The sequence below is a fragment of the Marmota flaviventris genome, chromosome X (assembly GCF_047511675.1).
Source record: "Marmota flaviventris isolate mMarFla1 chromosome X, mMarFla1.hap1, whole genome shotgun sequence".
Taxonomy (NCBI): Eukaryota; Metazoa; Chordata; class Mammalia; order Rodentia; family Sciuridae; genus Marmota; species Marmota flaviventris.
This window is the reverse complement of record NC_092518.1, coordinates 42504904-42527274: the sequence shown is the minus strand read 5'-3', so window position 1 is coordinate 42527274 and position 22371 is coordinate 42504904. Positions and strand designations below refer to the sequence as shown.

The following is a 22371-nucleotide window of genomic DNA, read 5'->3' as shown; positions in this document are numbered from 1 at the left end:
TCACAAGTAACATTTGGTGCTTCTTGTGGACCACTGTAAGTGAACATTAAGTCGGAATATTCTCATATTTATCATCATAACAACTCCCATTTTCTCTAACACCAGGTATCGTCCTTTGTCAACCTGGCTCTCAGCCCAGCCACCAGCCTGCTCACGCCATGTCATCACCATGCACCACGCAGGAAACCCTGGGAAGAAGACACCACTTTCCCCAAGGCCCTCATTTCCTTGCTTGCTCTGGAATCACTACACGACACAGTTGGCGCGTGTCTGAAGGGCATCTACGGTTGCTGGACAGGGAGGGAGGGATGGTGGTCAGAGCAACCGGGATGACAGTGGACGGTAGCTGGGGGAAGGGGCGCTACAGCTGGATCTCGGTTTCGAACCCCTGACACGTGCTGCACGCAGGCGCAATGCGACTCCTGTCGTTCCACAAGGCGCGATACTTTTTTTTTTGGTTGTCTTTTTTGAGCTCGCGAGAGGTGTGGCCGGCTATCCCTGCTCTGGGCGGGATTTGGGAGGGCAGGCAACAGACCTAACCCAATGGAAAAAAGAGGATCCGGCGCCCGCGGCCCCACAGGTCGCCGGGAATTTGGCGGTGTGGGCCGAGGGCGGAGTTTGAGAAAGAGGCTGCGTTCAGTGAGTGAAGCGCAAAGGATTGGCCGGCATAGATGGCTGAGGCGGGAAGAGGGCGGAGGCTGGCGGGAGGCATCTCGGGACTGGCTGATGGCGGTTGATGAAACGTTAGGGATCCGGTGTGGGCAGGGGGTGGAGTTGGGTGAAAGGAAAGGGACAGTCCTCAGAGGAGCGGGGCTTGTTGAAACGCTATAGGGGCGGGATCTGATGGAGAGGAAGGTACCCCGATAAGGGGAGGAGTTAAATGAATCGTTAAGGGTGGAGTCGAGGCCAGGCCTGGGTCTGACTGTGTGAAAGGGTGGGCGATTTCCCGGGAGATAGGCCGGAAAGGGCTGGTTTGTGAAGAAGGGATGCGGTTTTAGAGACTGGGTGAGTCTTAGAGGAATGAAAGGGCCTGGGAATGAGGCTTGGTAGAGTGGAAGGGTCGGTGATTGGCTGGAAAAGTGCAGGCCCCAGAACGGACTAAGCCTGGGGGTTAATTGCTCAGTGAAAAGGTAAGACCAAAGAAAGAATCATGTGAAAGAGGTGCAGTCCAGTGGAACGGGCGGGACCAGATGGAATGGACACCTCAGTGGACAGAAAGGGCCTTCAGAAAGGCCGGTTTAGAAGGCACTGGGGAATGGGATAGCGTAAGGGATGGAGTCTAGTATAGGGGGCGGGGCCCGGAAAAGAGCTGGATTGCGGGGTCCTTAGGGACTCCAACCCCCTCAAAGCCGTCTCTGGCCCTCCAGAACTGTGTCAGAGGACAAAGCTCCCCAACAATGACCTCCACCGGGCAGGATTCCAATACAACCAGGCAGAGAAGGAGCAGGCACAGCCCACAGTCGCCCCTTCAGGACTCCAGCGTCACCTTGGTGAGGCCCCAGACCTGCCCTGATGAGGGGGAGGGAGAGTAAGCCAGCCAAAGCCCCAGAATCTGAACTCTGACCATTCTCTCTTATTGGCAGAAGCGGAGTGTTAAGAAGGGTGCCATATCTCGCTTAAGCCCAAATCTAGCGGAGATAAAGAAGAAAGGCAAAATGAAGAAGCTCAGCCAAGCAACCGAAGAAGACCTAGTCGTGGGGCTTCAAGGACTGGTGAGAGGGGCCTGGCTCTGATTTGGCCTTGTGTGACAATCAAAACCCTGAGATTCTCCACCTTGGACTGTATGGGATGTTCCCTCTGATTCAGGCCTTGAATGGATCTGTCTCTCTTTTTTCCTGCAGGATTTAAACCTGCAGTCCAAGGCACAGGTTGGCACTGGTTTGGTGTTTGATGAGCAGCTCAATGAATTCCACTGCCTCTGGGATGACAGGTGAGGCTGGGTCCTCCAGACTGTCCCCAAACTACACAATCACACACACTTTGGACCCCCGCCCCCTTAGCAAGAATGAATCCTTGTTTATACCAGCCTGGAGACTGGAAGCAGATAATTTAAGAGGGTGGGGCTTATTCTTGAAAGGATTCTTCTCATTTAACCAACATACATTTATTGAGTGTCTACAGTGTTGCAAGAGTTGGTGATATAAATGTGCCAAAGAAGATAGATACGGTTCCTTGTCAGGGAGCTGATGAGTGAATAGGAGGGCAGATCAGTTAAAACAGCTGGTGAAAGTAGGCGGTGTTAATGATGTAATAAGCCTAGGAGATTCAGGAGTATTTAATAGAGGACATTGGACTAGCATCCAAGGGTTCCCAAAAGGCTTCCCCAAGGAAGGGATATTCATGCTGAAATAGGATTATACCTCTCATCCACTCTACAAAGTAATTTCTGTATTCAAAATATACTCAAAATCTGTGACTTATCTACACTAGATCCCTGCTTCCAGCCTCCACATAGCAACCTAAAAATATGTATGAGGTGATTCCCTTTCTTAAAATACTTCAAGGGCTATGTGCATGCTGTGGCACTCGCCTGTAATCCCAATGGCTCAGGAGGTTGAGGCAGGAGGATCCAGAGTTCAAAGCCAGCCTCAGCAACTTGGCAAGGTCCTGAGAACTTAGTGAGACCCTATCTCAAAATAAAATACCAAAAAGGGCTGGGGATAAGGCTCAGTGGTTAAGCACCCCTGTATTCAATCCCTGTTACCAAAACAAAACAAAAACTTCAAGGGCAGAACATTATTCTCAAGGTAAAGTCTGAATTCCTCATCCTGGCCTCTTAAGGTTCCGCGTGATCTAGCTTCACATTACCTTTGCGACCTCATTGGCCAATCCTCCCCCTCATTCGCTTTGCTTCACTTCACTTCACTTCACATCAGTTCACATACACCAGTCCCCTTGCTGTTTTTCTAACAGGCCAGGCACCCTCTTGCCTTGGGTCTTTACCCTTGGCCAATTCCTTTTCCAACTTTTACATTTCAATGAGAATCTCAGAGAGGGCTTTACCTGGTCACTACCCCCTCCCACACCTGATCTTAGATATTTTCCTAGCCCCTGCCAATTGTTAATTATTATACTCCTGTGTTTACCAGTTGAATAGCTGCCTCCCCTGTCCTGACCTTAGACTAACTCTTGACAACAAAAGACCTCAACTGTGGAATACATATTTACCATCTGTTGAGGAGTTAGAAGTACTGCAGTAAAGAAAACAAAGACCCCCTGCCTTTTGGGGAGGGGAAAGACAAACAAGATGCAAATGGTATAGTGTATTGGAGAGAACTGTACTGTGGAAAAGCACTAAGGCTGGATGAAGAAGAGGGCAAGGAAGGGAGGGACAGACAGCTGGAACAGTCTGGCCAAAGTCTGAAAGTAGGATCTGGGGTGGCTAGAGCAGGGGAGCAAAGGATATTACTAGAAATGAGGTGGGCTAGGGGATAAACAGGGAATATGTCTTGTATCTTGGCAGTAGAAAGTACAGTGGAGGGGATGCTTCCATTTTAAATAGGATAGTCAAGGAATGCCTCACTGAGATTTCACTGGGGACCATAAGGGAATGAGGGAATGAGCCCTGGAAGCCATCTGGGAGAACAGTGTTCTAGGCAGGAGGACAGCTAGATCAAGTCCCAGAGGCTGGCTGAAGGGTACATAGTTCATTTGAGAACCAAGGAGACCAGTGCAAGTGAAGCAAAATGAGGCAGGGGTTGGTGGGTGGGAGATGAACTCAAAGGTGATGATGGGCTGCTTGTTTAGGGCCTTTTGGGCATGGATGGGGAAGATTGGGGCTTTTACTGGGAATAGGATGGGAGCCATGAAAGGACTTTGAGTAGTTGGTAGACATAATCTGATTAGAATTTATGTATTTATTTATTGTGGTATTGAGGATTGAACCCAGGAGTATTCTACTGCTGAGCTATACCCCTGGCCATTTTTTAGTTTTTGAGACAGGATCTTTCTAAGTTGCTGAGGCTGGCCTCAAACTTGCAATCCTCCTGCCTCAGCCTCTTGACTCACTGCAAATACAGGCACACTGTACCTAACTCTGATTAGGATTTTGTTTTGTTTTGTGTTTGGTTCTGGGAATTGAACCTAGGAGTACTTAACTACTGAGCCACATCTCTAGCCCTTTTTTATATTTGACTAAGAGACAGGGTCTTGCTGAGTTGCTTATGGCTTTACTAAGTTGCTAAGGCTGGTTTTGAACTCTCCATCCTCCTGCCTCAGTCTCCTAAACTGCTAGGATTACAAGGACTGTTTGGGTAGTGAAGACCAAAGCAGGGAGGCCAGTGAGGTGATAATGTGAGAGCCCAGGCTGGAGATTATGGTGGTAGAGAGCATCTGACTGTGGAGAGTGACAGGAGACAGGGCAGATGCCACTGTGGTAACAGCTATGGAAAGGTAAATGCAAAGATGTGGCAAAAGCCAACATGGTGCTCCTCGGTGTTCCCATTTCTGTGTGTGTGTATAACCGCATCTCTGTCCCCAGTTTCCCAGAAGGCCCTGAGCGGCTCCACGCCATTAAGGAGCAGCTGATCCAGGAGGGCCTTCTGGATCGCTGTGTGTCCTTTCAGGTAAGTCCCCCAATTGGATGGAGGGCAGGGAGCTGACAGGACCTGGGCACAGCCTATGCCTTAGCTCTTTATTCCTCATGTCTCCTCAGGCCCGGTTTGCAGAAAAGGAGGAACTGATGCTGGTTCACAGGTGAAAGCTTGGGATCCTGGTAGGGCTGGGGAGGAGGCTGCCCTGGACCATCCAGGGCAAGTTGAATGCCTTGAGAAAGAATATCATGGACTCTGTGGCCAGCCATGGACAAGTCCCTGAGCCTTCTGAATCAGTATCATCACCTGTAATGGGCTAGTAAACATAAGTTCCTCAGAAGGGCTTGATGTATGTTAGGTGCTTAGAATGGAGCCTAACACACTATCAGCCCATGATAAGCTATTGCTGTTATTATTATCTGGTTATGTCAACAAATGATGAATATGTGGGCAAAGTGAGCAGAGGGTTCCCCCAGAAGGCTACAGGAACCCAAAATAAGAGGCCTGGTGTGGTATGGCTCAAAGAAAGCTAGCTTGGCAGAGTGGGTATTTGAGTTGAGCTCTGAGAGGAGAAAAGGAGTGAGTCTGATGAAGAAGAGGGCAAGGAAGGGAGGAACAAACAGCTGGAACAGTCTGGCCAAAGTCTGAAAGTAGGATCTGGGGTGGCTAGAGCAGGGGAGCAAAGGATATTACTAGAAATGAGGTGGGCTAGGGGGTAAACAGGGAATGTGTCTTGTATCCTGGCTGTTCCCCCAGATTTTACAGTTGGGAGAGGTCTGATTTGACCAGAAGTTTGGTAATATGGAGGATTCTAAGCTGAACAGAGGATAGAGCCCTGAATCTCATCTCCTATCTGTGTTCTCAGCCTAGAATACATTGATCTGATGGAGACGACCCAGTACATGAATGAGGGAGAACTCCGTGTACTAGCAGATACCTATGACTCAGTTTATCTGCATCCGGTATGGATGAGAATTGTGGGGTCAGGAATCCCAATAATCCCGGGATACCCTGGCCCCATGCCCACTGCACCCTGGTGAAAGCAGCTAAATGGATAGGGCTGCTCTCTCTCTTACTCCCTCTTTGTCTACCCACTATCTACAGAATTCATATACCTGTGCCTGCCTGGCCTCAGGCTCTGTCCTCAGGCTGGTGGATGCCGTGCTGGGGGCTGAAATTCGGAATGGTATGGCTGTTATCAGGTAGGACCTTCCAGCATTTGATATCTTACATATTTGAAAAGTCCTTCCCCCAAATGAAGAATGTTTTGGCCTGTGTACTATCTTTGTGCGATCCAAAGTCAACAGGTGCCAAAGTGGGTACAATAAGAAGTCTTTTTCCCACCTTTGTCACCCAGACAAACTACTTGCTGTACTTAGAGGCAGTCTTTATAACTAATGACTCCTGTGTCCTCCCACAGATGATATTATTTAAGGGATAAGCATCAAATTCCATTGATTCTAAGATGCACATTTTTTTTTCATATCTGGAACATCTTGAACTCCATTCATCTAACAGTGACATATCAGAACTTAATCAGGAACATTTTTTATTCTATTGTTGGCATGGAAAATCATGGAACATTTTGTCATCTCAGAATTGATAAGATGCAGTAGATGGAGCCTTTGTCCTCCCTCACCTTTTTTTTTTACCACCAGCAGTGACATGCTCCCATTGGACTGTGCATTTTTTACTTACATGTCCTGGAAACCTTTCTCTATCATATGTAGCGTAAACCTCAGTAGATACCGTGGTACAAATGCACTATAAGTACTCCTCTATCGATGAGCATTTTGGATCTCCCCAAACATTTGCTTCTTCGTGCATATACCACAGCAAATATGGGATACAATTGTAAACTTACTATTTCTTATGTAGGTTGTGGGCTAGGTCCTTGGAGCAGAATGACTGGTTATGAGAATGTATGCATAGATAACTTTAATGAACATTTTAAAATCTCCATTGGAGAAATAGTAGAAGATTGGGGCACAGGTATGGGTTTGAGGAACCCAGTTACTCAGTTCCTGGAAGATCTGCAGCATGAACACTGGAGAAGTTGGTGGTCCAGGGGAGAGTCCATCTCTACAGAGGAGAACCTCCAATCTGTGACCTTCCCTGTCCTGCTCAGGCCTCCTGGACACCATGCCCAGCACAGTCTTATGGATGGATACTGCATGTTCAACCATGTGGCTGTGGCTGCCCGCTATGCTCAAAAGAAGCACCACATTCAGAGGTCAGTGGCAGAGGGCAGGTGTTATGGGAGTAGCATGGGGTGGGGTATCCTGGTCTGGGCTCTTCCTCCAGATTCCCCTTGATCCCTTTGTACAGAGTCTCCCTTCTTTTACACTCACAGGGTCCTTATCGTGGATTGGGATGTACACCATGGTCAAGGAACACAGTTCACCTTTGACCAGGACCCCAGGTACACCACAAGTTCCATTGTGTTAGATTCACAGCCACCCCAACTCAAGCCCTTCCAGGCCCATCGTGAGGGGTTTGGAGGGAAGGGAAACATTCACATTCTTTGGGTCCACCTGGAACCAGAATCTGCCCCCTGGGTGTCTGCTGTCTCCTAGCTTCACTCTGAGGCAGAAACTGTTGAATTCCCATTTAACAGTTTGGTGAGATTGAGCCTTGTGGGTTAAGAAGTCACACGGTAATGAAGTGGAAGAGATAGAATTTGACTCACAAATATTTGGAGATTTTGTTCATCAATTTACCCTTGAGCTAGAGTGAACTTCAAATTACTATTTAAATATTTTCTGATTATAACAATACTACAAAGTATTTGCTAAAAAATACTAAAACAGGGGCTGTGGTGTAGCTGGAGCTAGGGGTATATTTCAGTAGTGGAGTGCTTATCTAGCATGCACAAAGCCCTGGGTTCCATCCCTAGCATCACACACACACACACACACACAAAAAAAAAATTAAATGGAGGCCAGGCACGTGGTGCATGCTTGTAATCCCAGCATCTCAGCAGGCTGAGACAGGAGGATCGTGAGTTCAAAGCCAGCCTCAGCAATGGTGAAGCACTAAGCAACTCAGTGAGACCCTGTCTCTAAATAAAATACAAAATAAGCTGGGGATGTGGCTCAATGGCCAAGTGCCCCTGAGTTCAATCCCTGGTACACACACCCCCCACAAAAAAAATTAAATGGAATAGGAGATATAGTTCAGTGGGAGAGCATTTTCTTAGCATGGTTGCATGTTTATGGGGTTTGATCCTCAATATCAAAAAAATGTCTAAAGCAGAGTTTCCTAACATTCCCATCACCTCCAAAATAACTTTTGACAGCCAGGCACACCTATATCCCAGCTACTCAAGAAACTGCGGCAGAAGGATCCCAAATTTGAGGTCAGCCTAAGCAACTTATTGAGACTCTGTCTCAAAATGAAAAAAATAAAAAGGTTCAGGGGTAGATACTTAGCATGTATAAGACCCTGGATTAGGTCCCCTATACCACCAAAATTAAAAAATATATATTTTTCACAGTTTAGGTAATATCCTAACTTTTCCCTATAGATTTATGAATATTCATAATTCTCATTATTATTAACAGCACACTGCATAATGGGATAATTGCATGTTCTTTGGCAAATTGCTGTTTTCATGTAATAGCATATCAGGGATATCCCCCCCATGTTAGTGCAACTAAAAGAATCTCATTCTTTTTTTTCAATATTTTTAGTTGTAGATGGACACAATACCTTTATTTTATTTATTTTTTTATGTGGTGCTGAGGATTGAAGCCAGTGCCTAACATGTGCTAGGCCAGTGCTCTACCACTGAGCCACAACCCCAGCACAAAGCATCTCATTCTTTGTAAGGGTTGCGGAGTATTCCATTGTATGGCTGTACCTCTGGTCATTTAATTCTGGGTATTTAAAATACTTCCCAGTTTTTGTAATAGGCAATTCTACTGTGAATTCTTATAAATATATGATTTCATACTTCTCTTGAGTATATTTGTAGGATGACTATCTAATAGTGGTTTTCTGGGTCAGACAGGTCAATATTGTAAAAGGTCTGGTGTACATTGCCAAACCCCCCACCCCTCCCACAGAAGGGTACCCAGCTTACCCTTCCTACAGAAAGTGATTGATGAACAAGTCCTTACTAAGTAATAGCCTTCTATCTAGCCAACTGCTTAGAATCCACTTTGCCCCCCATACATCCGGAGTTCCTGTGGCCTTTTGTCTGATCTAGGATGTTTGTTCTATAGACATTGCTTTATTGTTTTCCCAGCATTCACTGTTGCTGACAGGTGTCTTTTCATTCTTATCTGAGTAATCTAATTTGCTCTCTATAAGCTTTTACATTTTTCTCTTTATCCCCTGTGTTCTGAAGTTTCACCCTGGCTCCTTCATTCTAATTAGCAGTGAGTTGACATTATATATCTAAAGACTCATGTCTTTCTTCAATCCTTGGAAGTTTTCTTCAATTAGATCTTTGATAATTTCTTCTACTGCATTTTCTCTATTCTTCCTTTTTAGGACTTCTACTGTTTAGATGTTAGATGTTTCTGGGTTGATCTTTTTTGTCATACTTTTTTTAATATATATATTTTTAAAGTTGATAGACCTTTATTTTATTTATTCATATGCAGTGCTGAGAATCGAATCCATTGCCTCCCACATTTTAGGCAAGTACCCACCCCGTCTTATTTTTTTAACTTAAGTTTTCTGTCTCTTTTTCAGTTTGCAGTCTTAGGCGATTTCCTCAAATTTATCTGCAAGTCCTTTTGTTGAATTATGTATTAGACATTCTTTTAGTCTCCCCAAGTACTTTCTTCCTCTCCATTTCTATGCCTTCTCATTCCTGATCTTGTTTAAATTTTCTTCTGTTCTGAATTTTATTCTTCATTCTGAGGTTATTTTTTTTCTTGGCCCTTCTCTTTCACACTGGTGATTTTCCTCAAATATGATCCTTATTTGGCTATCTATACCAGAAATTAAAGGACTGTTGTATAGACCATCATGGGATTACTCTGCTGTGGTGTGTGTAAATCTATTTTCCTAAAAAGCATTTTCCCTAGAATGGGGACAGATAATGTCTGTTGACAGGTCTCAACTTTAGGGACTATGGAAAAGGACCCACACATTAGATAGGATCTTGCCAAATGCGAGAAATAAGAGAGCCTCTTCCATATGGATTCTCTTTTCCTTCAGCCTTGCCAAAGATAAGTCTATTTTACTTATCTTTTCTAATCTACCTTTTGTCTTTTTTATCATCTCACTGTTTTATTGTATTTTAAATTCTTCATTAATTTTTTGTTTTTATCCTTACTAACAACTTCCTCCTGTGTTCTTTATTTTGTTCACACTGTCTTCTTGAATCGACTGCTTCAACATTTATCAACACATTGGTCAATCTTGTTTCATTCATGTCTGTACCACTGCCTTCCTCATATTTATTTTGGAGCTAAAACCAGATATCATATAATTTCTTCTGCAAAAATTCCAGAATACATCTTTAAAACATAAGGGTGCTTTTTTTTAAGGGTGCTTTTTAAAGCATTACTGACTAGGGCATGTATCTCCATGATAGACCGCTTGCTTAGCATGCACAAGGCTTGGGTTCCATCCCCAGTACTGGCAAAAGAAAAGAAAAAGCATTATTTCACTATCTTGCCTGCAAAATTAATAAGAATTCTTGAATATCATTAAACATTTTTTATGTCTTAAATGCATCCGAGAGGCTAGAGCATTAGTTCATTGGTACAGTGTGTGCCTAGCATGTGCATAGCCCTGGTTTCAATTCCCCAGCATCAAAAAAATAAAAAGTGTATCACAGGGGCTGTGGCTGTGGCTCAGCAGTAGAGCACTCGCCTAGCCCACGCGAGGCACTGGGTTCAATCCTCAGCACCACATAAAATAAATAAAATACAGGTATTGTGTCCAACTACAACTAAAAAAATGTTTTTAAAAAAGTGCATCACAGGCTTTAAGTGTGTTATTTTTGTTTTTGTTTTTTTTAGAGAGAGAATTTTTAATATTTATTTTTTAGTTTTCGGCGGACACAACATCTTTGTTTGTATGTGGTGCTGAGGATCGAACCTGGGCCGCACGCATGCCAGGCAAGCGCACTACCGCTTGAGCCACATCCCCATCCTAAGTGTGTTATTTTTGGATACATTGTTGATTATATGCATAAATGTGAACACTTCAATACATTCTTTCTTAAAAGAATGTGTAAATGAATAAAAAAGCTATCCATGCCCTTTGATCTCCTAAATCCTCATCTTTCAGTCTTAACTAGAGCAGCAGGGAAACAAATTGTACAGTCCTTAAAATACAATAATGGAGACAAGGCAAACAGGTAAACTTTAAACCAAGCAGTTATAAGAAACAAGTTTGGCAAATTTGTCATTCAGTGACTTGGCTATTCAGAATTGATTTTCTGTGCATTGGCCTGAGTCTGCACCTTTTTTTTTTTTGCAGAAGGGATAGTTTAGGTCAACTTAGGTGTCCCCAAAGCTCCTACTCAGTATGGGAGAGGGCCCTCTGGGACCCCCCGAGTCTCAAAATCTACTTTCCAGAGATTTGTTAGAGTCTCATATTTTATGGCATCCTTTTTCCTATTCTGTCTTTCTAGGTTGGCACTTATTTTAAAATTATTTTACTAGACTTGGGGTATAAGTCAGTAGTAAAGCATATACTTAGCATGTACAAGGCCCTGGGTTCAATCCCCTAAATAAATAAATAAATAAACAAACATTCCTTTACCATCTTTTGACTAGTATGTCAGGAAGTCAAAGAGGAAAACCTGTGCTATTAGTCTCCCATTCCACTTGAAGCTGGTTGAATGTATTTTAAAATCCCCTTCTGGGCTGGAGGTGTAGCTCAGTGATAAAGCACCCCTGAGTAAATACCCAATACTACCACCAAAATATTTTTTTTAGTTATAGATGGACACAGTACTTTTACTTTATTTTTTATGTGTTGCTGAGAATTGAACCCAGTCCTCTCACATGCTAGGCAAGTGCTCTACCACTGAGCTACAACCCCACCCCTGTGTCATAATTTCTGTCAGAACCTATCTATTTTTTTGTTTCAGTACCTCTCATTCCTATGTATGCTCACTTTCTTACTTAAGAAGTAGTAGAGGGCTGGGGATGTGGCTCAAGCGGTAGCGCGCTCGCCTGGCATGCATGCGGCCCGGGTTCGATCCTCAGCACCACATACAAACAAAGATGTTTGTCCGTCGAAAACTAAAACAATAAATATTAAAAAGTTTAAAAAAAAAGAAGTAGTAGAGTTAACCTGTAAGGCACTGAGGAGAAGGGATTGCCTTTTGGCATTCCTAGTCAGCACCCCAACTCCAGCTTCACACATAGAACCATGTCATACCCTTCTCACTCCTGGGCCTCCCACTTTATTCACAGGAATCACTGGACTTCCCAGCCTAGCCTGAAGGTGTTTTCAGCCTCAGCTGGCTCCCTCCAGCTAAGAGCCCATGGCCCCAGTGGGCCTCCACTGTCATAGGGTTTGCCCTGTTGTTCCTACCTTGGTCATGGGGACATGATCTAGAGTCTTCCACAGGGTCAGGAGCCGGCTCTTAGGATCTTAGACCTGAGTCTAAAATTGGGTGGGCATCAAGGGGCCAGTGATACTCACTGATAGAGAGGTTCTACTAGGAGACAAATGAATGAGTAAGCAAGATAATGGGAGAATAAATGAAAGAATTAATAAATGGGAAGTTCAATAAACTGGGACTGAGTGGAAGGTTAAATTAATGGAAGATTGGATATAAGAATTGAGAAATTATTGAAGCAGAGAATGAATGAGTGGTTGAGCAGGAAAACAAATGGATAAGTAAAGTGTGATAACTGTGGTTTGGAAGTGTCTGGGAATTGACCTTCTCTAGCTCCCTTACATTTTTGTGGTACTGGGGATGGAACCCAGAGCCTCAAGCAGGTTGGGCAATCCCTCACCTCTTTTTCCCTCTGCCTTTAGTGTCCTCTACTTCTCCATCCACCGCTATGAGCAGGGTCGGTTCTGGCCCCACCTTAAGGCCTCTAACTGGTCCACCACAGGTTTTGGCCAAGGCCAAGGATACACCATCAATGTGCCTTGGAACCAGGTCAGTGTCTACCCACCCTGTGCCCCAAAGCGAGGCCAAGTCCTGTTCTTCCACCATCTTGGGGCAGGTGACTGACTGACCCCCATCATGCCTCTGTCGGCAGGTGGGGATGCGGGATGCTGACTACATTGCTGCTTTCCTGCACATTCTGCTGCCAGTTGCCTTTGAGGTTCGAGGAGTCTGGGAAATGTTGGGGTGAGCGACAACATTGAAGGAATGGCCTATGAAGGCAGATAGCCTCATGTAGTCTTTTGCCCCCTCAGTTCCAGCCTCAGCTGGTCCTGGTGGCTGCTGGATTTGATGCCCTCCAAGGGGACCCCAAGGTAAGGCAGTCTCCCTAGGGCAATAGGTGGTCAAAGGAGCTACACAGCCAGACTGACCCTCTGCATCCCCCCAGGGTGAGATGGCTGCTACTCCAGCAGGGTTTGCCCAGTTAACCCACCTACTCATGGGTTTGGCCGGAGGAAAGCTGATCCTGTCTCTGGAGGTAAGTAACTCACCTTTGTCTCAACCTGTGGATTCTGGAGGGTTTAAGAATAAAGTTTTCAGGCTAGGAGTATAAATCAGTGGTAGAGCACTTGCCTAGCATGTTCAAGGCCCTGGGTTCCATCCCCAACACCACAAAAAAATAAAATAAAAGACAATAAAAGAACAGAGTTTTTAAGTCCATCAGCATTTCCTGGCCTAGCATTTCCACTAACTAACTGGGCAACCTTGCAGGGAGCACTTCATTTCTTTGTGTCTCTGTTTCCTATAGGTCAGATAGACAAAAAGATAATGGCAGTCACTTCATGTCATTGTCCAGTGAATTGAATGCGGTCACCCTGTTATTACCTTGTTTGACATGCAGTGTGCACCCTAGTATTGTTATTATTACCATTATTCTTCCCTGAATGTGGTATCTGGTCCTTTCTTCATGCTCCCTCACATCCCCCTCCTCAGGGTGGCTACAACCTCCGCTCCCTGGCTGAGGGAGTTAGTGCATCGCTCCATACCCTTCTGGGAGACCCTTGTCCCATGCTGGAATCTCCTGGTGCCCCCTGCCCAAGGTGAGCCCAGGTGAAGGAGAGGGGAAGGGGGCCCCTCCCTGTCCACCTGTGGCTATTTCATCCTATTTGCCTGTCCCCTGCCCTCAGTGCCCAGACTTCACTCTCCTGCACTCTGGAAGCCCTTGAGCCCTTCTGGGAGGTCCTTGTGAGATCAGGTAGGAAGCTGGATGTGGGCCTGCTGGGAGTTGGGCATGGGATGAGAAGTCGGGGGTTGGGGAGATTCTATTGCAGACTCACCCACTCTGACTTTCCTGGGAAACCTTGGTGGGGGAGAGTCAGGGCCTCTCTCTCACCAGGCTCAGGTTTAAGGCTTCCACCCCTTTTTATGTTTGGGCCACTTATGTTCCAGAGTATTAAGGGGAATCCAGATTGGGAGAATAGGGTGAACATGACCTTTCTTTGTAGCTGAGACAGTGGAGGAGGACAACTTGGAGGAGGAAAATACAGAGGAGAATGAGGATGAGGGACCCTGGGAGCCTGTGCTGCCTATTCTGACATGGCCAGTGCTGCAGGATCGTACCGGGCTGGTCTATGACCAAAGAATGATGAGTCACTGTAACCTATGGGACAAGTATGCAGTCAGAGGGCTGGGATAAATGGGTAGGGGGTCACTGCCTCCCAGGCACTAAGCCCCTATCATTGGTTTTCCCCCTACCACTAGCCACCACCCTGAGACACCCCAGCGCATCTTGAGAATCATGTGCCACCTAGAGGAGCTGGGCCTTGCTAGTCGCTGCCTCATTTTACCAGTGCGGCCTGCCACTGACACTGAGCTGCTTACCTGCCACAGGTCTGGCCCGTGTGGTGTGAGTGGGCTATAGGGTTCTGGATGGGCTCTGGGGAACAGAGCCTAGAGCTCCCCTCCATGGTGTATGGAGCTGCTGTGGACCCAGAGAGTCCCAAGTGTCATTTCCAGGGTGAGGCCGAGGAAGGGGACAAAGCCACTTAACTGTCTCCTGGGGACTCCTTTCTGTGCCTCCAGTTCTGAGTACGTGGAGCGTCTCCGGGCCACGGAGAAGATGAAAACCCGGGACCTTCACCGTGAGGGTGCCAACTTTGACTCCATCTACATCTGCCCCAGCACCTTTGCCTGTGCACAGCTTGCCACGGGTGCTGCCTGTCGCCTGGTGGAGGCTGTGCTCTCAGGAGAGGTGTGTCCACTTCAGGATGGGTACTGGGCTGGAGAGAGGAAGTCCTAGGAGAATGGAAAGGGTCACCTGCACTTAAGGAGGTCCTGAGGGAGTTGAGCAAGGCCCTTGGAAATGGGTAATGGGGAGCCTCCCTGCTCACTGGGAGGGGAATCCCAGGAATGGGATCCCTTGCAGCTGGTGAATTGGTGGAAGGGACAAGAGAGAAAGAAGAGTAGAAGAAAGGGGAGAACAAATGTGAGTGAGGGCCAGGGATCCATCTTAACTCATTACTCCTGCTCCCAGGTTTTGAATGGCATTGCTGTGGTGCGTCCCCCAGGACACCATGCTGAGCAGGATGCTGCCTGTGGTTTCTGCTTTTTCAATTCTGTGGCAGTTGCTGCTCGTCATGCTCAGGCCATCAGTGGACGTGCCCTGCGGTAAGGGCTCCCTAAAGACCTCCAAATCTTGATCCTTGCAAATCCTAGACCCCTCTCACAGCCCAGTGCTTACTCAGCAGGTCCACAGCACAGGCCCCACAACTTTCCCAGAAACAAGCAAGGGTCTACTTGCCCATTACTTCCCCAGAAAAGGACCAAGAGGTGACCTCTCAGTATCTGCCCTGTTAGGACCCCCAGATCATGGCACCCGTGGCTTATAAACCAGAATCCAGGGTCCTGCCCCATTTTTTCTGACCCCTAACAGTTAATCCAACAGAACCCACACCCAGGCCCCCAGTGCTTACTCCAAAAGACCCAGGATCATACACATAAGACTTAGCCACCCAGGCCTGAACTCAGTTCCTAGCATTTTCCCCAAAAGAGCTCAGGACCCAGCCCCAAGCACTTTCTCAGGCCCACAGAAAACCTTTTATTGAACCCAGAGTCGGGCTTTCATCCTGATGCCCAGCACTTTCCCAAGAGATCCAGGGTCCTGCCACCCAGCGATAAGTTTCTCTGCAGCTCCCAGGGACCTAGCTGTACCTTCTCCCAGGGATCAAGTTTCCTAAGTTACTGAGGAGCTATTCCCTCCCTAGGATTCTGATTGTGGACTGGGACATCCATCATGGTAATGGAACTCAGCACATATTTGAGGATGATCCCAGGTGAGGGCCTGGGGCTAGGGGCAAGGGTGTGGTCAGGAAGGGGACTAAGCCATGCTTGGGGCCCCTAACCAGCCATGGCCCCCTCCAAACCCCATCCCCGGCAGTGTGCTATACGTGTCCCTGCACCGCTATGACCACGGCACCTTCTTCCCCATGGGGGATGAGGGCGCCAGCAGCCAGATAGGCCGGGCTGCAGGCGAGGGCTTCACTGTCAATGTGGCCTGGAATGGGCCCCGCATGGGTGACGCTGACTACCTGGCTGCCTGGCATCGGCTGGTGCTTCCCATTGCCTATGAGGTAAGGCTTAAGATATGTGTGACAAACCTGTGAGGGTGGCAGCAGGTGCCTGCCTCCTCACTTTGTGTGTCTGACTGCCTGGTGACTGATCATGAGACAACCTATGGGTGCCTATACTGATGGTTGTTAGGGCAGGGGTGGCTGGGATGGCCTTGGGTATTTGACTGTTCACTTGACTGCCCTTTCTTTGTGACATTATGTTTGTGAGCAACTGTCTTGGCTTTGCATGGGATGGCCTTTTGTGGTGGCTCTGTGTGTGAGAATCTTTTGGATGTGCAGTGGTAGTCTGTGTGGCCTGACTAGATCTGTGTCCTATTTTTCTGCCATTGTGAGTGCCATCCTCTGGGTGTGAGGATGGCTGTGACTAATGCTCTGTGGAACTGTGTATGCAGCCGAGGGCTGGGGGATGGGTATATATATATGACTCTGTACAGGTGGTTACTTGTCATCCCCTTTTCTCTGTGTGATAGATGTGATACTGTATGTCACTGGATGCTACTATGTCTTTGACAGACTTGTGAGACCTCTGGATGTGGGAGGTCGTATGGGACCACTATCTCTGTGTCTGTCTGCCCTGGCTATTTGTGTATATGTTTCCCTGGTTGGGGGGTGCTGTGGGTGTGGCTGCCTTCCACGTGTGTGAGCTGGGTGTGTGTGTGTGACTGACTGAGGGCAGGCATGTGCACACTACTCTCCAAGCCTGGTTCTGCACCTTTAGATCTACATGTGTGTCTGACTGTGCATGGGTGGCAGGAACCATCCTGTGAATGTATGTGACTGTGTATGCAAGTGACCGCCTCCTGTGGGTGCAACTGCATGTGTGTGAACATTGTGACTAGGTGATGATGGCATGGGAGCATGGGTATGATTGTGACTGCAAAGGTAGCTGTGAATAACTTCCTTCTGAGAAATTGAGTATGTGTATGCGACTAGTGCAGATGTACAGTTTTGTCCATGTGGGACTTGTGATTGTATGTGGTGCTTGCACTGTCACATATTCTGTGACAGAAGTGTGTTTGCCTCTCTTGGCACTGTGTGTATAATGACCTGTGTCATGTGCATGTGTGTCCCATGTTTGACCTTGGGGTGCATGTGTGTGAGGACATGTCTCTATTTGTCCATTTCTCGTGACACCATCTCTTAACATCTGAATCTCCATGTCTGTGTAACTCATATCTGTCTCATGACTCTTTCATGTCCCCTTCTATTCATTCTTAATATCCCTGAATTTCTCTGGTGTCTGTGTCTCTCTTTTTCCTAGTTCTGAGTTTCTGTTTCTCATATTTTCCCCTCTGATGCTCTTTCTTTTCAGGTCTCTAAATCCAGGCTTCCTGGTCTCCAGGTCCAGAGCCTCCACTCCTCTGACTTGCATCTCCCTGTCTTCACTTGTCTTTGTCTCCATCAGTTACTGCCTATCAAAGCCCTTCCCCTCATGCCCATGTCTCTCTTTTCTTCTTGCCTCAGTTTAACCCAGAATTGGTGCTGGTCTCAGCTGGCTTTGATGCTGCACGAGGGGACCCACTTGGGGGCTGCCAGGTGTCACCTGAAGGTTATGCCCACCTCACCCATCTGCTGATGGGCCTTGCCAGTGGCCACATTGTCCTTATCCTAGAGGTAACTCTTTTTCAATCTTTCTTCCCATGGTGGGGGCAGTTTGGAAGAGTCAACTGCATTACTCGGGGCAGTTTCGTAAAATCTTTGAGTGTCTCCACCTGGGATTGTTGGCACACAATAGACATTAATAATTACAATGACAACAGCATTAACAGCTTTTTAAAAATATTTTATTAGTTACTGTGGACTTTATTGATTTATTTTTATGTGGTGCTGAGAATTGAACCCAGTGTCTCACACATGCTAGGCAAGCACTCTACCACTGATCTACAACCCCAGTCCACATTGACAGCTTTAATTGAGCACTCACTATATGCAAAGCTCTCTTCTCAGCACTTCATATTTATTATTAATTTTCTTTGCTTGACAAAGCAGCCTTATGAGGTATGGTCTGTTTACCTCATTATTTTCCTCTCTCAAGATCAAGAGAACTGATCTGGGTATAGTTGTGCATGGGTGTAATCCCAGTAACCCAGGAGGCTAAGGCAGGAGGATTGCAAGTTCAAGGCCAGCCTTGGCAACTTAGCAAGAGCCTGTCTCAAAATATTTTTTAACTGGGGTATAGATGTATCTCAGTACTTGCCTAGCATATGTGAGGCCCCAGATTTATTCCCCAGTATCACAAATAAAAGATCAGGGGAACTGAGGTACAGAGGAAGTAGTCACACTTAATAATGGCACAAATGGGGCTTGAACCCAAGCAGCCTGGCTCCAGGGTCTGTTTTTTATCATTATCTGAACAGTTTCTAACTAGTTCCTGGGGCAAAGTAAATTGACCTTTTGTAAATGATTCAGTGCCTCTGCCTTCATACCTCAGTTTCATTATCTGTAAGATGGGGATGGCTAATTGTGGATGGAAGAGTGTCTGGCATATGGTAAGAACTGAATAATTGCTGTATGTTTTTAACTGTTAGGCATTATTCAGACATTAATCCTCTCAGCAAACTTTTTTTTTTTTTTTTTTTTTGGTACCAGGGATTGAACTCAGGGGTACTGGACCACTGATTCACATCTCCAGCCCTACTTTGTATTTTAATTAGAGACCACTGAGCTACAACCCCAGTCCCATGTCAGCAAACTTTTATGCTATTATTTTCACTATTTTACAGATGGGGAAGCAAGCCACTGAGAAATTAGCTGGCTTGTAAAAAGTCCCACTTACAATATGTCCAGGACTGCTTATGGCAGGGCAGGGTAGTGGTTGAGAACATGGACTATTTTGTCAGGTGTCTCAAGTTCAAACCCCAGCACTACCTCTTTAGCTGTTGTGACCTCAGACAAGTCATCTAACCACTCTGAGCTTCCTTATCTGTAAAAAGAGTAGAGGCTAGAGTTCCTGTACAGTGTAGAAAAATTCAAGATAGGGGATCTTGTAGAGAGTAAGACGAGTCATTTCTATAGTAGATCAGGACAGGTCCTTTTATATGGGTTCACAGCAGGCATCTTATAAAGGTCAGGTCAGAGGTTTATATGGTGTGAGGCCAGAGGTTCCTAGACAGTGTGAAGACAAATTTCTGTATGGCATGAAGGCAGGTCCCTATATGTTGAGCACCTGTGGTTGTGAGAATTAAGTATGTTAGTCTGCATGAAATATTTAAAATAGGGTATGGCACACAGCATACACCTAATAAATGTCAGCTATTACTGACATTTATTATTATTACTGATGCAATTATCAGTATCATTATTTCTATTATCACTATTATTATCTTGCACTTGACAGCATTTTGTTTTACCCTCCTGCAACAACCACCTCACTGAGTGCTGCCCATCTTACAAATGTGAATCACACTCACATTTATTCCTGGTACCAACCCTCCACTCCAGACTTTCAGGGCCCTGGAGTCGAGAGGAAGAGGAAGTGGGAAGGCAGGACATCTAATCATTCAAATCCCCTGAAGAACTCCCTCTGTATCATTCCTTCCCCTTTTCCTTAACAAAGGGTGGCTACAACTTGACATCCATCTCAGAGTCCATGGCTGCCTGTACCCACTCCCTCCTTGGAGACCCACCACCCCTGCTGACCCTGTCACGGCCTCCACAATCAGGAGCTCTGGCCTCCATCTCCGAGACCATCCAAGTCCATCAGAAATACTGGCGCAGTTTGAGGGTCATGAGTGAGTGAAGCCGGGGAATTATAATGAGGGTACTCAAGGAAGAAGGGGGCAGGGGAATTATAATGAGGGTACTCAGGGAAATAGAGGCAGGAAAGAGGACAGAATCCATACTCAAGGATCTCATTCCATGGTTCCAGAGGTAGAAGACAAGGAGGGATCCTACAAGTCTAAGTCCTTTACCAAGAAGGTGCCCCAACCAGCCAATTCTGAATCTGCTAAGGGAATAACAGCCCCAGAAGGGAAGGTTCTAGAAGAAAGCAAGGGGAAAGCTACCCCAGCATTGTCTGCAGAAGAGTCTACTCTGAGCCAGACTAAATCGGATACATCTAAGGTGGTGCTCACTCAGGACCAGTCCTCAGAGTCAGCCACTGGGGAGGCCACAATGGACCAGGCCACCTCAGAAGAAACTGTGGGGGAAGCCTCAAAGGCAACTACGGGGGAAGACTTGCTGGACCAGACCACTGCTGAAGAGGCCATGGGAGGAACTAAGCCGATCCAAAGTCTTCTAACCTCACGCACAGAGAAAAAGACTCCAGCAGGCTCACCCGTGCAGGTACCCACAGCAGAGCTGTCCCTAAATTAGCTGGTGGAGAATGTGAATACCTTAGAACTAGGCAGTGAAGCTCAGGTAAGGTCACCAAACCCAGGGAGAAGGGGTAAGAATTAGGCCTCTCAAGTAAATTTATTTCCTTTTGTGTGTCCAGAAAACTCTAGAAGCTCAGACTGCAGAAGAGGAGAGCCTACTAGGAGAGGCGGCTGGAGGTCAGGATGTGGGTGACTCAAAGCTCACAATGGGATCTGGGGATCTTAGTGGCATGGACCAGGTAAGTTCAGGGAGAGGCTAGGATTGTGGCTTTTTTCTTGACAATTCATGACTCCCAGACAGGAGCATGTGATGTAGAAACATAAAATTGGAGATGAGGTCCCCAACTTACTCAGTTTCACCCATTCACCCTAGGCCATATTTTATGCTGTGACACCACTGTCCTGGTGTCCCCATTTGGTGGCAGTATGCCCCATTCCTGTAGCAGGCCTGGATGTAACCCAACCTTGTGAGGACTGTGGGACGCTCGAGGAAAACTGGGTGTGTCTGTCTTGCTATCAGGTATGGACCAGAGGAAGGGAATTGGGTGCAGGTTGGCCTTGGAGCAAACTGCATGTGAGTGCTGAGCTCTACCTGACACTTACTTTCCAACCTTAGGTTTATTGCAGCCGTTACATCAATGCTCATATGGTCCGACACCATGAAGCCTCTGGACACCCACTGGTCCTCAGCTACACTGATTTGTCTACCTGGTGTTACCCCTGTCAGGCCTATGTCCACCACCAGGTAGGTCCTAGGCAGACCCTTTAACCCCTGACACATACTTGCCCCCCAGCCCATCCCTATCCCCTTCTGTGATTGGGTAAAGGGAGAATACAGATCCTTCCAAAGGCTGCATCCTGATTATTTAGTATGATGTGGGGACTATGAGATAGTCTAGGGGTGGGGGTGGTTGAGGGCTGGAGTAGGGCAACCTCTTGGCTAAGGTAGAGCTGTCCTCACTCCTCTCACCTACCCTGTTCTTGCCTCCTCCTCAGGCTCTCCTAGATGTGAAGAATATCATCCACCAATATAAGTTTGGGGAGAACATGCCCCACCCACACTAAATCCCAGAATGTGCTCCCTTTTCTCTCCCTTCTGAGGCCCAAGACAGACCAGCCTTAGTTCTTTGCAACCCTTACCCTGAATGAGGGTGGCCTCTTACTCTGCCATACCCTGAATATCCTTTGAAAGTTGCCCAAGGGTGCTTATTTAAATGTACTAAATACTTTTAAGAGGACTGTGATGATCAGTCATGGACCTGCCCCTGCCTGCTGCCTATTTGAGGGGCACCACTACTCTACCCCAGGAGAGAGGGGCAGCTCAGCAGCTCCACGAGAGAGCTGAAATCACAAGGATAACATTGGAGGTGGGGCAAGTGGCAGTTATGGCAGGATTGCATATTTAATAAAATGCAAGTTATTACAAAACATGGATAAAGCCTTTTAATTTTGAGTATGTTGAGAACCCCACATCCCTAGCCAGCAGGGTTGATGGTAATGAAGGAGTGGGTAATGAGGGAGTGGGTCGTCATCAAGTCAACCCCCTGGCCATTGATTGCCCCCAGGAAATCTAATTGAAGATGCACAACTTTAATCCCAGTGACTCAGGAGGCTGAGACAGGACGATGACAAGTTGAAGGCCAGCCTCAGCAATTTAGCAAACCCCTAAGCAACTTGTTTGTTTCAAAAAAGAAACAAAGAAAAGGCTAGGGATCTAGCTCAGTGGTAAAGAGCCCCTGGGTTTAATCCCCAATGCTCCCCCCAAAAAAATAAATAGAGAGACACTTGACTGGCTCCACTGGAGGTTAAATACATGAGAAAATGGGTGCCTGCCTTAGAAGTAGAGGCCTCACAGCCAG

The 22371-nt window shown here is 46.6% G+C and overlaps 1 protein-coding gene across 4 annotated transcripts; it reads left to right on the top strand.

Annotated features, from left to right (window-relative positions):
• Positions 1-739: 739 nt before the first annotated feature.
• Positions 740-21940, top strand: Hdac6 (histone deacetylase 6). Of its 4 annotated transcripts, none has more exons than XM_027952291.2 (29): positions 740-855; positions 1368-1490; positions 1584-1712; positions 1842-1930; positions 4481-4565; positions 4655-4695; positions 5398-5494; positions 5637-5734; positions 6661-6765; positions 6886-6954; positions 12492-12618; positions 12722-12787; positions 12882-12941; positions 13016-13105; positions 13561-13667; positions 13755-13822; positions 14073-14238; positions 14329-14457; positions 14650-14818; positions 15101-15234; positions 15831-15899; positions 16004-16196; positions 17661-17810; positions 19753-19927; positions 20065-20480; positions 20632-20751; positions 20886-21032; positions 21129-21257; positions 21509-21940. In XM_027952291.2, exons 1-29 carry the CDS (start codon positions 844-846, stop codon positions 21575-21577), a joined length of 3432 nt encoding a protein of 1143 aa, XP_027808092.2. In that variant the 5' UTR covers positions 740-843; the 3' UTR covers positions 21578-21940. The 4 variants fall into 4 exon arrangements, with proteins under 4 accessions (XP_027808092.2, XP_027808094.2, XP_027808093.2 ...); XM_027952293.2 differs by having other exon boundaries at positions 740-1005; XM_027952292.2 differs by having other exon boundaries at positions 740-1130.
• The last annotated feature ends 431 nt before the right edge of the window (positions 21941-22371 follow it).

What these genes read in the sequence shown, in the direction of transcription:
- Hdac6 (XM_027952291.2), top strand. An exon ending in TCGTGGGGCTTCAAGGACTG is followed by an intron (nt 1,713 to 1,841) that starts GTGAGAGGGGCC and finishes TTTTTCCTGCAG; the next exon opens with GATTTAAACCTGCAGTCCAA. An exon ending in ATCAGTGGACGTGCCCTGCG is followed by an intron (nt 15,235 to 15,830) that starts GTAAGGGCTCCC and finishes TTCCCTCCCTAG; the next exon opens with GATTCTGATTGTGGACTGGG.